Raw genomic sequence first — 15,051 nt, 5'->3', positions numbered from 1 at the left:
CTGTGTTTAATATTTTAAGGAACTGTCAAACTGTTTTCCAAAACACACTATTTTCATTCTCTTTAACAGTATGTAAGGCTATGTGTCTCTCTACATTTTCTCAAACCTTATTATCTGTTTTTTTCCAGTTTTTGTTTTCATTTTATTTGAAAGACAGGGAGACAGACAAACAAACAGAAACAGAGAAACAGATGGGGAAGAGCCAGGACCTTCAACCATATCTCCTGCATGGATGGCAGGGTCCAAACAGCATCCTCCACTGCTTTTCCAGGCTATTAGCAGGGAGTTGTATTGGAAGTAGAGGATATGGGCTGCCAAACAATATTGTACAGACTAAGAAACAGCACATGTACTCAGACTTCTCCAGGGATGGAAATGCCTTAAGGGGCACTTGATAACTATCCCCCTAGAGCTCCAGTGCACTGTCATCATTTAGAAGCCAAAAGAGATGATGAGTAAGTGCTGAACTAATTCCTTATTTTTCCTAAGTATAAACCTTATGTTACTTAAATCCCATGTCTCCAAAATAGTACACTCAAAAGAAAACAATCATTAGAATATTTATTGGGGAACATCAGTGTGTTCAAGAAGGGATAAACTATTTGGGAGGAGGAAATCTTCCTCCCTGGAAATGCTGAAGGAGCATTTTATGTCTGAAGAGTAGATACAGATCTCCCAATACAGTGCCTTCAGAAAATGTAGGTGTGGTTGGAGACACCTGGCTGGCTTGACGCCTACAGGTATGGTTTGGATGGGGCAGGAACTCTTTATTGGGCATGGATGCCGGATGCCTCTGCGATAGTGGCTGATCCTTGAATGCCACAACTTTCTGGGGCTGTCTCACCCTGTCTTTGGTCAGTGTATACTTTGATGGGTAATTTTGGTCAGCCAAGGGTGCTTCTTGGCTATAGGACTTTGCATTATTCATTTTACAGGAGGAAGTTTTGTAGTTAAAAGAATGTCCCTGGACAGTATCTGCCTGGGCCTGTAATTGTGCCTTAAGAGTTTTCACAGGCTTTGTCGGAGAGGAACGTGATTCTTGGGGGCAGGTGATTCTGACACCATGGCTACTCCCTGGTTTCACATCTAACACCTTGCCAATGTCTGTCTTCACTTGCAGAGTTTTGGTGTTCCTAGTAGAGGCAGCTCTACTATTAACTTTGCTTTGGCTCTTCACGGATAATGGTGGGGAGGTCCCCTTTCCAAGAAAACTTTCTTGCCCTCTGTTTGTACTGACAGGACAAATCCATTGCAAAAATTTCTTTATTTGTTTTTGGATCAGATTTTCAGGAGGAGGCTTATCCTTCAGTGATGAGGTTGGGGAAGATCTGCTTCCAAGCATCTTCTTTAATGCCCTGTCTTGACCAGGGCAGCTCTTCCTACTGGGTTGTGGTGTCCCCAACCCTGCATCCCCTTCACCAAGCTCTCCTGTTTTGGGCCGTAAATGATGCAGTCGCTTTGAATTTGGTGGGACATTCTTATCCCAGAAATTCTGCAGGATAGGCTTAGGGACCCAGGGCTCCTGATGCTGTTCCATGCTGACTGGTGTGTTGTCCAAATGTACATGCATTACCTGAGAACCTGCCATGTTCCCATTGGAGACACCCTGGGCACTAGTCAGCAAGGTTTTGGAAATCAAGTTATCTGAGGCAACAGCCGTATCCGTGGACTGGCCTTGAACAGGGCTATGATCCCTGTTCTCCAATTTCAGCTTTAATTCACTCAGCAAGTGCTTTCTAAAGTCTGATAGTTTAGGATCCTGGGAAAATGATGTTGGTGAAGGAATTTCAGTAGCCAGGGTAGTTTTTTCTTTCTTTGTTTTCTCATCTACTGCTGCAGAGTCCCCTGACTTGTTGGTTGTCAAGGCATTGGCAGATTTTGATTGAAGAGCAAAGAGCTCCTTGGCCTTAAATATCTCTCTAGACTTGTTAAACCTTGGGAAGTATTCTGAAGTCTTTACTTTGGGAGCCTGAAGCCTTTCTCCTTTGTTGCTGGAACTCACTCTCTTATCCTTTGGCTCAGGTCCAGTCCCATCATGACTTGTGGACACCAGCACTGGGCTGTGCCTATTGTCTGGTCCGGTCTGTTTCCTAATTTCTTTATCTGCGATGCACAGACAAGTCTGTCTGCCATCCTTAATCTGAACACTTGCATGCTCCTGTTTTTCCTCTGGGGACAGTGGTCTCAGGTCCCCCTGTCCTCCCTTCCCTACAAGTGATGCAGCAGGAAGGAGATGATCCAGATTGGGTGCTGACTTTATTATCTTCAATTTGTCTCTACACAAAGCTGTAGAGCTCCTACCAAGTGACTTGGATACCATAACTTTGGAATGCATCCCAGAACTAAGGCTATCTTGGGAGGAACGATAGGAATGGCCTAAGGAAGAAGGTGAGTCCTCTCTGTTGCTGAAGATCTGTATGGATTCAAGGACCCTGGTGGGAAGGCCACACTTCATCCTTATGTAGAAACTGCTTATATGGTCTTCCAGCATCTTCTGTTTGCCAGAAGCCAAGAAATAAATCTCCTGGGAAGTGTTCAAGCTAAAGTTTCTCACAGATGATGCCCCATCTATCTGTTTTTCACTGTGAGATTTCTCAGCAAAAGATATTGTCTGCTTAAGGGCATGCCATGAACTATGAACAGTCTCAGGAAGTCTACCCTCATTTATTTCTTCAATTTTCTTATTTAAATGTTCTTTGAGTGCATTTTCTAGTTCTTTCTGATTTATTATATTTATCCCTGAGGCCCTTGAATCATTTTCATACAGACTCACTGTATGACTTCCTTGATCTTTATCAGAGTCAGACCCTAAACTGTTATCTGAGTATCCTTCTGGGTCACTCAATAGATGATCACTAGGGCCATTCTTTGGGCTGTGTCTCTGATGGTCCTTCTCTTTGTCATCTGACTGAAACTCTTCTGAGCTTGTCTCATCGGAGATTGGAAGTTGGCTCGATTCAGAATTCCTTAAATTTTTGCTACTCTGTTCCTTCAACAAAGATATCCATTTGAGTCTGTGAAAACTCTTTGATGCATATATTTCAGGAACATCTCTCTCAGGATTAATCAGTGTCAGAGACTCATGGACCCTGCGGGGTAGGCCCCATCGGTGTTGAATGAGTCTCTTTCTAAGGTGGTATTCAAATTTCTTACGAAGCTCGCTGCTCAGAGGGTAATCTCCAGGAATGATGGAGATTGGAACATGGATTTTGGAGGACTGGCTCACCAATGAAACATTGGGAGGGGGAGGACAAAGGTATTCCCGAGATGTTTGGACCATAGAGGGTAAACCCCACAAACGTTCCTGTTCTTTCTGTAGCACATTGTATTCTAGCTGATGAAGTTCAGATTGCATGAGACACTGTGCCTCATTATGGGGTCTATGGAAGCACACTCCACAGATCCTAAGCTGGAAATCGGGAGATGTTGGAAGCATTGGGATTGGAGATTGAAGGTTGGACTGAGACTGGGCCGGAGTAGCATGTTGTGACTGTGATTGGGAGACAGTTTTAGTTGAGGGTTGAGTTTGGATCTCAGGAAAGATCAGAGGTTGGGAATTGGAAAGTCCTAAAGATCCTTGAGATGTGGAAGCTTTGGAGATTCCATTAAAGATGACCAAAGTAGAGGGACAGTCATCTGAATGACAGATAATTGAGCACAGGGACTCACTGTGCAAAGATGGAAGACCCCAAAAGTATTGCTGGTTCATCTGCAGCTCCTCTGGTTTGCCTTTGCTGTTTGCTGAACCTAGTTGTTTTAGAAATGGTTCCATTTTATTTTCCCTTTCCTTTTGGATCAGGAAGTCACCCTTCTTTTTTACTTGTTTCTCCAAGAGTACCAGATTGTCATGGCTGAGTAACAAGCAGTTAGTGGGTTCTACAAAGTTGGATGTACATTCTGTGCAAGAGGTCTCAGAAGACTGGCCATCAAGAAGCTCATGCTTTATACTATCTTGTTCTATGTTGGAAGAGGACAAGTCTTTGGCATCCTTGACATGGGCCTGCTGCCAGGATGATTCTGGCATTGAATGGTCAATTTCACTGACTGTTGGAGCATCAGTTGACAACCCATCAGGGCTATTCATTACAGACAGAGCAATCTCTGGATGGAGATCATGATCTGATCTCTGAGATTGATGTGGTGTGGGAGGGCAAAGAGCAACAGGTTGGGGTGGGAAAGGGTCCACTGGGAGTTTTGAAGCCAAGGGAGGAATAGGCTCTGATGGTACTGAGTCAGCTGGTGGATCAGGGGACAGTAAATCAGGTAAAGAAGCAACATGGTTAAGTGAGACAGTAGAAGGGGGAGGCGGAGATGGCACACGCAAAGAGGCTGATTTTTGGCCTCTTGGATGAGTTTTTGAGTGGCCAGATGTCACAGTGAATGAGGTCTTAATCACAGAAGCTGAGGAAGCCATATAATACACAGAGGAAGTATCATCTAGCAGGTTCCCCAGCGACAGCAGTCGACTGACTTTGGCAGCCACTCTGTTACACACCGAACAGTGAGGGTCTGGACACAGCAGGTGACGGAAACTGGTGAAATCTTGATGTTGGCTCTGGGGTCTACAGGAAACAGGAAGAAAAAGCTGTGGTCAAGACCAGAACATGTAAAGGAGGGTCTGCTGGCCTAGTGGGGGTAGGGATAGCCCAAGCCTACTGTTCCCATCACCTCACATTTGTGATGTCACACTAACTCTGTAGCACTCCCTGAGGCTTTTATCACATTCTGTTCCTACGGCTACCTGCCTCACATCATAATGGCAGGCTTCACTGATTCCCTGGAATATATGGAACATGTTTAGAAAAAAAAAGGGGGGGGACCAGGAAAAAAGAGGAAAGATTAATCACCTTTTCAAAACAGAAAGAAGCTTCCATCCCTCCTCCACTTCTTTCTGGTTAATCCTTGAACCTGGGAAATAAGGAGAGTAGAAAGAACATATGTAATGATAGTAGGAGCATAAGAATCATATAGGAATCCCTCTATGAGAGCCCCTGGGGATACTAAATTCTGAATGCTCCAAGATCAGTAATTATGGAAAGATTGTCAATGATAATATTAATAAGACTCACATGTGTATGTGGCAATATTTATCAAGTACTTTCACATATGTTATACAGTGTGATGCTAAAACTCACCATGTGAAGCACAGATATCAGTGGAGTGCTCAGTGAAGAATGTGAGTACCCGAGAAGTCAGAGGACATCTATAAAGGCAGGAGACTGAAGTTCTGACTACAATAGAACTAGTAGTCCATACTTATTTCTCACATCCTCACCTTTTGGGCAGTACCTGTTGTCCATGCATCTCAGATTCCTGCCCACAGATGGGCTAAAGAACTCTGAGAAATGTCTCAGGCATGAGTGTCTTTCCCATGAGTTTCTCCTCTGAGTATTCTGTTTTCGCAGAAAGACTATATATAGCAACTGACATTTTCAGAGGCCCTGGATCTGAGACAGAAGGATCACCCTTGCAAATCTCGATTTGAACACAGAGAACCTTACCTCTAAATGTTCCACCTTTCCGCCGCCTCTTGGCTCCACCCTGACACTGAGAACAAAAAGTAAAGGATGAGGGACTGAGTTTCACTTCTCTTCCTCTTTTTACAACCCCAAATGTCTCTTCATTTTAAATTACAGACATGTATTACTTACATTACTAATATTTACAGGTGATCCAATATTTTTATTTTTTCCTTCTTTAAAAAGAAAATTTTGTCTATGGGATGCAGTCTCAGTGAATGTCCACTGCTCAAAAAGGCACAGAATCTGAGTCCAACTGTTCCATCTGTAATCCCTCAGATAAACCTGTACTTTGGGGACAGAACACAGGCTCTAGCCTCTATCAGACACTTAGCATTGCTCTCCTGCTCAGCTCAACAGAAAGGAAGGCTTGATGGAGGCACATCTGACATGGGAATGAGACTCATGGTCAAGTGTGAGGAGAAATGACCTCCATCACAGAAGCCAAATGCTCTAGTGAAGCCATAACAGGACTGCAGCAGCACTGAGTGTGGGATTTTATCCTAGAAACTTCTACCATACCAGACAGGTGGTCTGTGAGCTTCACTTGTAAGCCTTTGTTCCCCCCAAACCCATCCCTGCCTAGCCTCTGCCCCAAAGGAAGTTGGTGCTCTGTCCTTCCTTAAACTTCCCATCTCTGGCTTCTCTCTGAGGTAACCAAACTCATTTAGATATGAGAGAACAGAAATGGGAAACAACAGCAACAACATCCTCTTTGGAGTTCACCCATAGTTCCTTACCTTTTCGGTGGTCTTATTTTTCCAGATGGATGTGAAAAATAGCTTTAATACCAGGTAGCTCAGGTACAAAAAGATCAACCTCAACCCACTAATAAGTGTGTCGTTGAGTCTGCTATCAATAAAAATCGAGCTGAAGCTCAGCCACAGCTCAAAATGGCTCATCAGAAATTAGAGGACATACTCCATTATCTGAATCGCAATGCTGCTGAGAGGCAACTGAGGGTTGAGGGTTCCAGCCCTTCACTATATAGTTCCAGCTCTGCATCACAGATCATGAGTCACAAAGGGAGTCTGAGGCTAGAGAGGATGACATCATGATGTGCCCACAGCCCTGCCCCTTCCTAGAGCCCAGCAGATCCGCTTGTCCAGCCCTTTTACTCTATCTTCAAACTCCATGCTTTCTCCTATCCTATGTCAAACTTCTATCTATACTGAGTCCACTTTACTTTAGGTGCCCTTGACTTAAAGCTCACCAATTCCACAGCCTTGAAAGTCTGAATTTTTGCTTGTATCCAGACATTTATACTCTTAAGATCACATATATCACTGAATCCACCTGCTATACTGTTTTTGCCTTACACCAACTCAGATTCAAAACTTACGTTTGTTATACTTGTTTAGTTTTATGAATGCTAAGTATTATTTTATTTGTTTCAGCCCTTACTGTCTTCAGAGGGGTTCATAATTCAACAGGCACAAAACACTTAAGTGTAAAATAAATATATATAATGACTTCAAGCAATGTTGGACTATATTTAGCACTTATTTTTCTGGTTAGTATAGCTTAAACTGTATGAAGACTTTTATTTATATATTTACTTGAGAGGCAGAGTTACAGAGAGAAAGGAAGAGACAGTCTTGTATCCACTGGTTCTCTCACCACATGGCCACAACAGCCAGAACTGAGCCAATCGAAATCCAGCAGCATGGGGCTTCTTCCAGGTCTCCTATGTGGGTGCAGGGGACCAAGCACTTGGGCCATCTTTCACTGATTTCCCAGACCATTAACAGAGAGCTGAATGGGAGGAGGAGCAGCTAGGACACAAACCAGCGCCCATGTGGGATGCAGGCACAACAGGCGAAGGCTTAACCTACTAAACCACAGCACCAGTGCTGAATGAAGACTTTTGAGACATGCTCTATATACAAATAATCCTTTGACTAATCAACCCAGTATTTTTAAAACTAAAATCTTTTCAAACTTTATTTCAGCTTCAATTTGTTGTCTTAAGTCCACTTCTAACTCTATCTAAAGTACAGATAGGCTGGGCCTCTAGATCAATAGATGTGTGACTCCTTCAAACCAAGGAAGGGAACAGTGTGCTAAATAATTGTTCCCCTCAGTCCTTGGTGGCAGACTGGGACTTAGGGGATTCAGGTTCTTGGAACAGAATCTAATCTTATGCAGACTGTCCTGATTACTTTTTTCAATTTTTTAAAGATTTATTTATTTATTTATTTGAAAGGCAAAGTTACAGAGAGGCAGAGGCAGAGAGAGAAGTCTTCCATCAGCTAGTTCACTCCCCAAACGGCTGCCACAGCTGGAGCTGGGACAATCCGAAGCCAGGAGCCAAGAGGCCCCTCAAGGCCTCCCACACAGGTGTAGGTGCAGGGGCCAAGGACTTGGGCCATCCTCCACTTCTTTCCCAGGCCATAGCAGAGAGTTGGATCAGAAGAAGAGCAGCTGGGATTCAAACCGATGCTCATATGGGATGCTGGCACTGCAGGCTTTGGCTTTACCTGCTATGCCACAGCGCCATTCCCCATCCTGATTATTTTTGTGGACCAAGGAAAAGTGATCTGACAGTGCCTTGCCAATGTGGGAGAGGGCAGGGGATGGTTGAGAAGGTGTACTCTATATAAGCACCCTACAAATGTCTAAAATCCACTTCCTGTAACAATTTATTCAGGCTTCTGTTGTCAGGTTTAAATCACCCCATATCCACCCACCAACCCCCACCCATTTTCCTATGAATTTACTCAAATCTTGTCATGACAGCTGTGCTTTGAAGTACCTCCTAATTACTCCTGTCTTTCTTAAACTGTGAAGCCTTTGAATGGATGCCTATGGCCCAACTCTGTTACTTGATGTCTTTGGAAGGGGGAAAGATGAACAGCCATTTCTACTCATCTAGTTGATACATCTGGACACCAAGAGGCCAAAACTTCCTTCCCTATTAGAAGTAAGGCCCTCTCTTGCATCCCTATATTTCTAGGAACAGTGGGCCAATGTTAGCTATGTTTAGGGGGCAGCCAGCCCACTCACTGTGTATTTAGGACTTGAGAGACATTGCAAGCTCTCTATTCCGGGACAACTAGTAGCCATGAGGAATGCAAGATTAAAATGCAACTGGTTTTGTTTCCTGGTAAATGAACATGGCTTCTGTTAGCCAGATGGGACCTGTTATCAGATACATTGTGAAGTCCACCCTCACTGCAGGGGTCAGCTTTGAGAAATACAAATGCTGAGATTTCTCAGCACTAGCATCTGCAGATACTTGGATGCTGGCACTGTCCTGAGGCATAGACTCCAGATATGGGGTTAAAGTCCCCCTGTGGTTTTGCATACCGTTAGTGTGGCAGTGTAAGCCCCTAAAGATGTTCAGGGCACTGGAGCTTCAGGAGGGTTTAAGCAAAACCCTGATGGCTGGTGTTAGCTTTATACTGGTTTCTATCACCCTGGAACTTAGCCTCCAGGCATGAAGTACAATGCCCCTAGAGGTTGAAATCTCTGTGGTGGTGGTGGTTGCTGGGAAATTGTCCCAAACATATACATAACTGCCACTAGGTGGACTAGCACCTTAGTGATGTCAGTACCCTCTAGTTTGCCAGTTATACTAAGTATTTGGTTAGGAAAATTTAAGCAGCATTGGGTGATGATAAAATAATCAAGATCTAAATCAACCTGCAGGAGAGCCACCAAGTAGCCTGGAACAGAGAAAGCCATCTTGGAGTATAAAAAGGAGACTCAGGGATGCCAGTTCTCTAACACAAGGGATTTAAGTTGGATGCTTAAGCATAACTGGGCTCACAGAGAGCCATGTCTACTTTTGTCTTTTCAGATTCTACAGAGACTTTTGAGCTGTGTATAGTACAGTGCCCATTACTATGGACTTATTCCTTAAGGCACATTTTCTTTTTTCTTTTTTTTTTTTTTTGAATTTATTTTTTTTTTACTTTTATTTAATGAATATAAATTTCCAAAGTACAGCTTATGGATTACAATGGCTTCCCCCACCCCAGACTTCCCTCCCACCCGCAACCCTCCCCTTTCCCGCTCCCTCTCCCTTTCCATTCACATCAAGATTCATTTTCAATTCTCTTTATATACAGAAGATCAGTTTAGTATATATTAAGTAAAGATTTCAACAGTTTGCCCCCACATAGTAACACAAAGTGAAAAATACTGTTGGAGTACTAGTTATAGCATTAAATCACAATGTACAGCACATTAAGGACAGAGATCCTACATGATATTTTTTAAAAATTGATTAATTTTCTATGCAATTTCCAATTTAAAACCAAGGGTTTTTTTTTTTTCATTTTCAATTATCTTTATATACAGAAGATTGATTCAGTATATACTAAGTAAGGATTTCATCAGTTTGCACCCACACAGAAACACAAAGTATAAAAATACTGTTTCAGTACTAGTTATAGCATTACTTCACATTGGACAATACATTAAGGACAGATCCCACATGAGACAAAAGTACACAGTGACTCCTGCTGTTGACTTAACGATTTGACACTCTTGTTTATGGCGTCAGTAATCTCCCTAGGCTCTAGTCATGAGTTGCCAAGGCTATGGAAGCCTTTAGGGTTTGCCGACTTTGATCTTATTCCACCAGGGTCATAGTCAAAGTGGAAGTTCTCTCCTCCCTTCAGAGAAAGGTACCTCCTTCTTTGATGGCCCCGTTCTTTCAACTGGGATCTCACTCGCAGAGATCTTTCATTTAGGTCTTCTTTTTTTTTTTTTTTTTTTTTTCCCCAGAGTGTCTTGGCTTTCCATGCCTACAATACTCTCATGGGCTCTTGAGCCAGATCTGAATGCTTAAGGCACATTTTCAAAAACTGGCTATGGGAGCTCAAACCGCATGAGGAAATTGGTAAAAATAGCATTTTGAGTGTTTGACAATAGAGATAGGATTGAAACAAAAAGTATACTCCAACATGGAAAACAGTGCAAATAGCACATTCATAGGATGGCAATACCTACAACTAATATATAGCAAGCTCAGAGTCAGTCCAGGGGACATCCTGCCAGGGCAGAAGAGTGATTCAGATGTGGGAAGCCAGGAATGCTCCCAAGGGCTTCCCAATGGGAAATTATTAAGGAAGTGCACGAACTTTGCCCATTTGGAGAGAGGAGACCTGATGTAAATAGTTTCTTGAATATTTGGAGGGAAAGGACTGCATGCTGTTATAATGAAGTAATGTGTTCCTATACCATCTGTTTCCCAAATAACTCTGGTGGTCATATCAAGCCACCCTCCTTACTAACCCTATTCTAAGGAGAGAAAGTATCCAGGTGAAGACTGGCAGATAGACTCCACTAACATGCCTTCAGCAAATAATTACAAATATCTACTGATCTTTATAGATATTTCGACAAGATGGATAGAAGTTTTTCCTATTCAAATAGAATAGGCACAAGAAGTGTCCAAATTCATGTTAAAGGAAATAGTTACTTGCTTTGGCCTTCCAGGGCCACTCTAGTATGACTGTTGCCCCTTATTTGTGGCTAAAATTATTCAGCAGGCAGATACAGATTTAGGGGTCTCATTATCTCCATGCCTCTTGGATATCTCACTCATCAGGTAAAATTGAAAAAGATTATCATAATCTTAAGAATATTCTGGCTAAGTTTTGCCAAGAAATCTTAGGAACATGGCTTAAATGATTGCCTATTGCCCTCCTCAGGATGAGAATGGCACCTAAGGCTGTTTTAAAGCTTCACCATTTGAAATGCTATACGGAAGACATTGCCTCACTTCTGAGATCTTCTTTGATTCAGAAAGTCAAGATAAGATATATTATTGGCTGGCGCCGCAGCTCACTAGGCTAATCCTCTGTCTGCAGCGCTGGCACACTGGGTTCTAGTCCTGGTCGGGGTGCCGGATTCTGTCCCGGTTGCCCCTCTTCCATGCCAGCTCTCTGCTGTGGCCCGGGAGTGCAGTGGAGGATGGCCCAAGTGCTTGGGCCCTGCACCCGCATGGGAGACCAGGAAGAAGCACCTGGCTCCTGGCTTCGGATCAGCGTGGTGCGCAGGCTGCAGCATGCCGGCCACAGCAGCCATTGGAGGGCAAACCAACGGAAAAGGAAGATCTTTCTCTCTGTCTCTCTCTCACTGTCCACTCTGCCTGTCAAAAAAAAATTTTAAAAAGATATATTATTAATCTAGCTAAGTTACAAAAGGCTCTTATGGAGTATCACAACTAAATTTTTCCAGTGCCAAATCCCAAAATTATCCACAGCCTGTTTCCCCAGGAGATTTAGTCTTATTAAAAACTTGGAGAGAAGGCTCTTCCTCTGACCCATTATAGCATAAATAGGAGGGGCTTACTAGGTGCTACTGAGCCCTCCAACTACCGTTAAGTGACAGGGAATTCTAAGCTGGGTACATTTATCAAGAATTACTAAACCTTTACCTCTTGAATCTACCCAGATATACAGAAGAAGTCTGCCTACTCTTGAAAACTAATTGAATACCCCAAATACCTTTTCAAAAAGCAAAAAGGCAAGTAAAGTCTTTGCTTTTGTCATGTCAAAACTGTTGTTCTTTATGGTAGACATATTTAACCTACCTCTTCTGATACTCTCAGGAAACTGTTACTGGCAGAAAAATTCCTCAATGAGTTTTTCTATCATCATAGTAGACAATCCTGTTATATACCTCATGAAGCCATTTTTTAAAATCTGTCTATTGCTTGGGGCAACCTAGCCTTTATTTCAGATATTCTTTTACTCAAATACTCAAGTATAGCAGGTACCAAGTCTGGGTGCTCTAAGGTAGTTATGAACAACCTGCTAGCCTTAGAATATGTATGGATGGAGCAATGAGGAGCATGTGTAGGGATGAATAGACTGTCACATCTACCCTAACAGCACTACCATTTCACTATAAAAAATTACAAATATTTATGCCCAGGCTTCATGAGATAATCTATCAGCACCATCTATTTGGGAAACAATAGAATATACTTTTCCTTTGTTAAATGGGATTCCACCTTCAATTTATCTTTTCAATTATGCTCATCCTGATTGAAAAACTTGTCTGTTTCATAATTCAACAGCTTCTCAGAGTAATGATGACCATGCAGAGGCCATAGTCATTGATACTGAATAATGAAACCCTCTGGCTTGTGAAACAGATGTGTTAGATGAGATAGGTAGAGGTTTCAAAGCCAGGATAAGCAAGGAGAACAACTCTGATCAGCAGGAAGTATGTACAGAAGACTGAATTTCATCCTTCAGTATAAGCTTAAGATATATATAAGATTAAGGGTCAGAAATCTCTGTGAGGCAAATGATATGGGACAGGCATGCAGCTAGTTAGGTCTGCAGAGTAGAAGTCAGAAGCCATGGCCTATTGCACCATGTACCCTCCTACTTGTCAGTCAAAATGCCCACCTTCCCATGTTGCATCTGCTGCCTCTGGGGCCAGAGTGCATACAACATAAAAAGTGGTGGGAAGCATGAGAGATTGCTCTTTTTCCACCTGTACCTCACCTAGAGTTACTGCTCCCATATTTTTGGATTTCAGATGGAGATTTTCTACTCTCCTGCCCTCCTATTCTCAGACAGATATTCCCAATTACAGATACTGCTTTCAGTTTTTCATTTCTCCCTACTTTATAGGAAACCTTTTAGGCCACAAAAGTTGTGTGTTTTTCTCTGCAGGGCAGTCCACACTCAAACATGAATGTATGTTTATTCCCTCACTGACAAAAAATCTTTCTTGTGGCATACAATACCAAAAAGACTGGGCTTAGTATTTCTATCTCTGCAGAAAGCAAGGACATGGATTAAAAATTAATAAATTCATTGCCCACATCAGAATCAAAGTATTCAAGTGACTCTCCTAAGCCATTAAGAGCACAACAACTTTGAGCTGGACTAACAGGAGACAGCTATTAAGCTGGGCCTAATTCCTTAGCTCTGCTCTTGGCACTGAGCTATGGAAACTCCAGAGTCCTATAAGAGGTCTTAAGGAAAAACATGTTCAAGACAAATTTCAGGGACTACAGTTTCTCATAAAAAGTACACTTTAGGAAGTTGTTTGTGGTTAACTTGCTAGGGTAGTTTTATGAAAAGGAAACCTGAGCAGTTTAGTAAATTGAGGCTTTCATTCCTCTTTGAAAACAAAAACACAATTAAAAATAAAATCTAAAAACATAATCTGGGGGATTGGCCTTGTTGTATATATAGCAGATTAATCCTCCACCTGCGATGGTGGCATCACATATGGGTGCTGGTTCGAGTCCCAGCTGCACCACTTCTGATCCAGCTCCCTGATAATGCACCTGGGAAAGCAGTGGAAGATGGCTCATGTGCTTTGGCTACTGCACCCATGTGGGAGACCCGCAAGAAGCTCCTGGCTCCTGGCTTTGGATCAGCACAGCTCAGGCTGTTGCAGTCATTTGGGGCATTAACTAGCAGGTGAAAGACCTCTTTCTGTGTCTCTCCCTCTCTCTGTAACTCTGCCTCTCAAATAAATAAATCTTTTAAAAAATCTGGAAAATTACTTTGATTTTCTAATAAATTATTTTTTGCAATTAAAGTTTTGCTGGAGATTAGCCAAAATTTTTGTTCTTGCTATCCACAAAGGACTAATACAAGCATGAGGAGGTAAGAGGTATGCCACACTCAGGACTGGAAGTGACTGGACAATCTTTTAATGTGACTGAGAAATCTAGTCTTGTTTTCTCATTTTCACAAATTTGAAACTAAAACCATTTCACAATAATTTCTTCCTTATAAGCATGTGTATGTGTGTTTTCTCTCAGGGAGCTTGCAAACTCATTGTCAGCTTTTTTAGCATAATTGAGACATAATATGGGACTTCTTCCCTTCAGGGCCATAAATCACCTTGTACCAAGGCAAGGTTACTCAGCATGTCCCAAATTTTATCTAATGCAGTTTTGCAACATGCAGTTTTTGCCTGAATAAACTTCACAATTGAAATAGTGAAAATTTTATGTAAATTCTGGAGAATCTAATAATATTCTGCAGTTTTAAGGAAGAAAAAAATAGAAGAATGTATGAAAAAATTCTAAATGGAAAATGCAAGTAATAAGCTTAGACCAAAGAATATATTTAAGTATATTATTATATAAAGATTTGGTAATTAAAATAAGGCACCACTGGGAAAAAAATGCAGATATAAAACATAGAATAGGCAGCCTAGAAACTGATTGTGGTTCACATAAGAATTTCTGGAAAATGAAAGCTACATCACCAAAAATCAAGAATTAATTATTAAATTGTATAGGAATGACTGGGTAGGAATATAAGGGAAATAAAATTAATTAGCCCCATCCATAATCATTAACAAAATAAATCCAACATCCATCAAAAATGTAAATATTTTAAAACCATCCTTTCCAGGGTAGGCATTTGGTGCCGCAGTTCAGACACTGCTTGAGAAAGCTGCACCTCATATAAGAGTTTTGGATTTGGGAGACTTGGATTGAATTCTCAGCTGCTATCTATAGCCTGGCCCAGCACTGTCTATTGCAGGTATCTAAAGGTGAACCAGCAAATGGAAATTCTCTCTCTCTCTCAATCTC

At 42.0% G+C, this 15,051-nt stretch overlaps 1 protein-coding gene across 1 annotated transcript in view; it reads right to left on the bottom strand.

Annotated features, from left to right (window-relative positions):
- Positions 1-223: 223 nt before the first annotated feature.
- The window catches only part of LOC133771988 (spermatogenesis-associated protein 31D1-like), a 235,687-nt gene continuing 220,859 nt past the window's right edge, over positions 224-15,051 (bottom strand). Inside the window, exons 2-4 of the mRNA XM_062208477.1 lie at positions 5,502-5,547; positions 4,848-4,908; positions 224-4,562 (exon numbers count right to left, since the gene is read on the bottom strand). Coding sequence (XP_062064461.1) covers positions 599-4,414 — 3,816 coding nt within the window. The 5' untranslated portion in view covers positions 4,415-4,562; positions 4,848-4,908; positions 5,502-5,547 and the 3' untranslated portion in view covers positions 224-598. The remainder of the gene's footprint in view (positions 4,563-4,847; positions 4,909-5,501; positions 5,548-15,051) is intronic.

The sequence above is a fragment of the Lepus europaeus genome, chromosome 12 (assembly GCF_033115175.1).
Source record: "Lepus europaeus isolate LE1 chromosome 12, mLepTim1.pri, whole genome shotgun sequence".
NCBI classification, from domain to species: Eukaryota; Metazoa; Chordata; class Mammalia; order Lagomorpha; family Leporidae; genus Lepus; species Lepus europaeus.
This window is presented reverse-complemented; position numbering and strand designations above follow the sequence as displayed.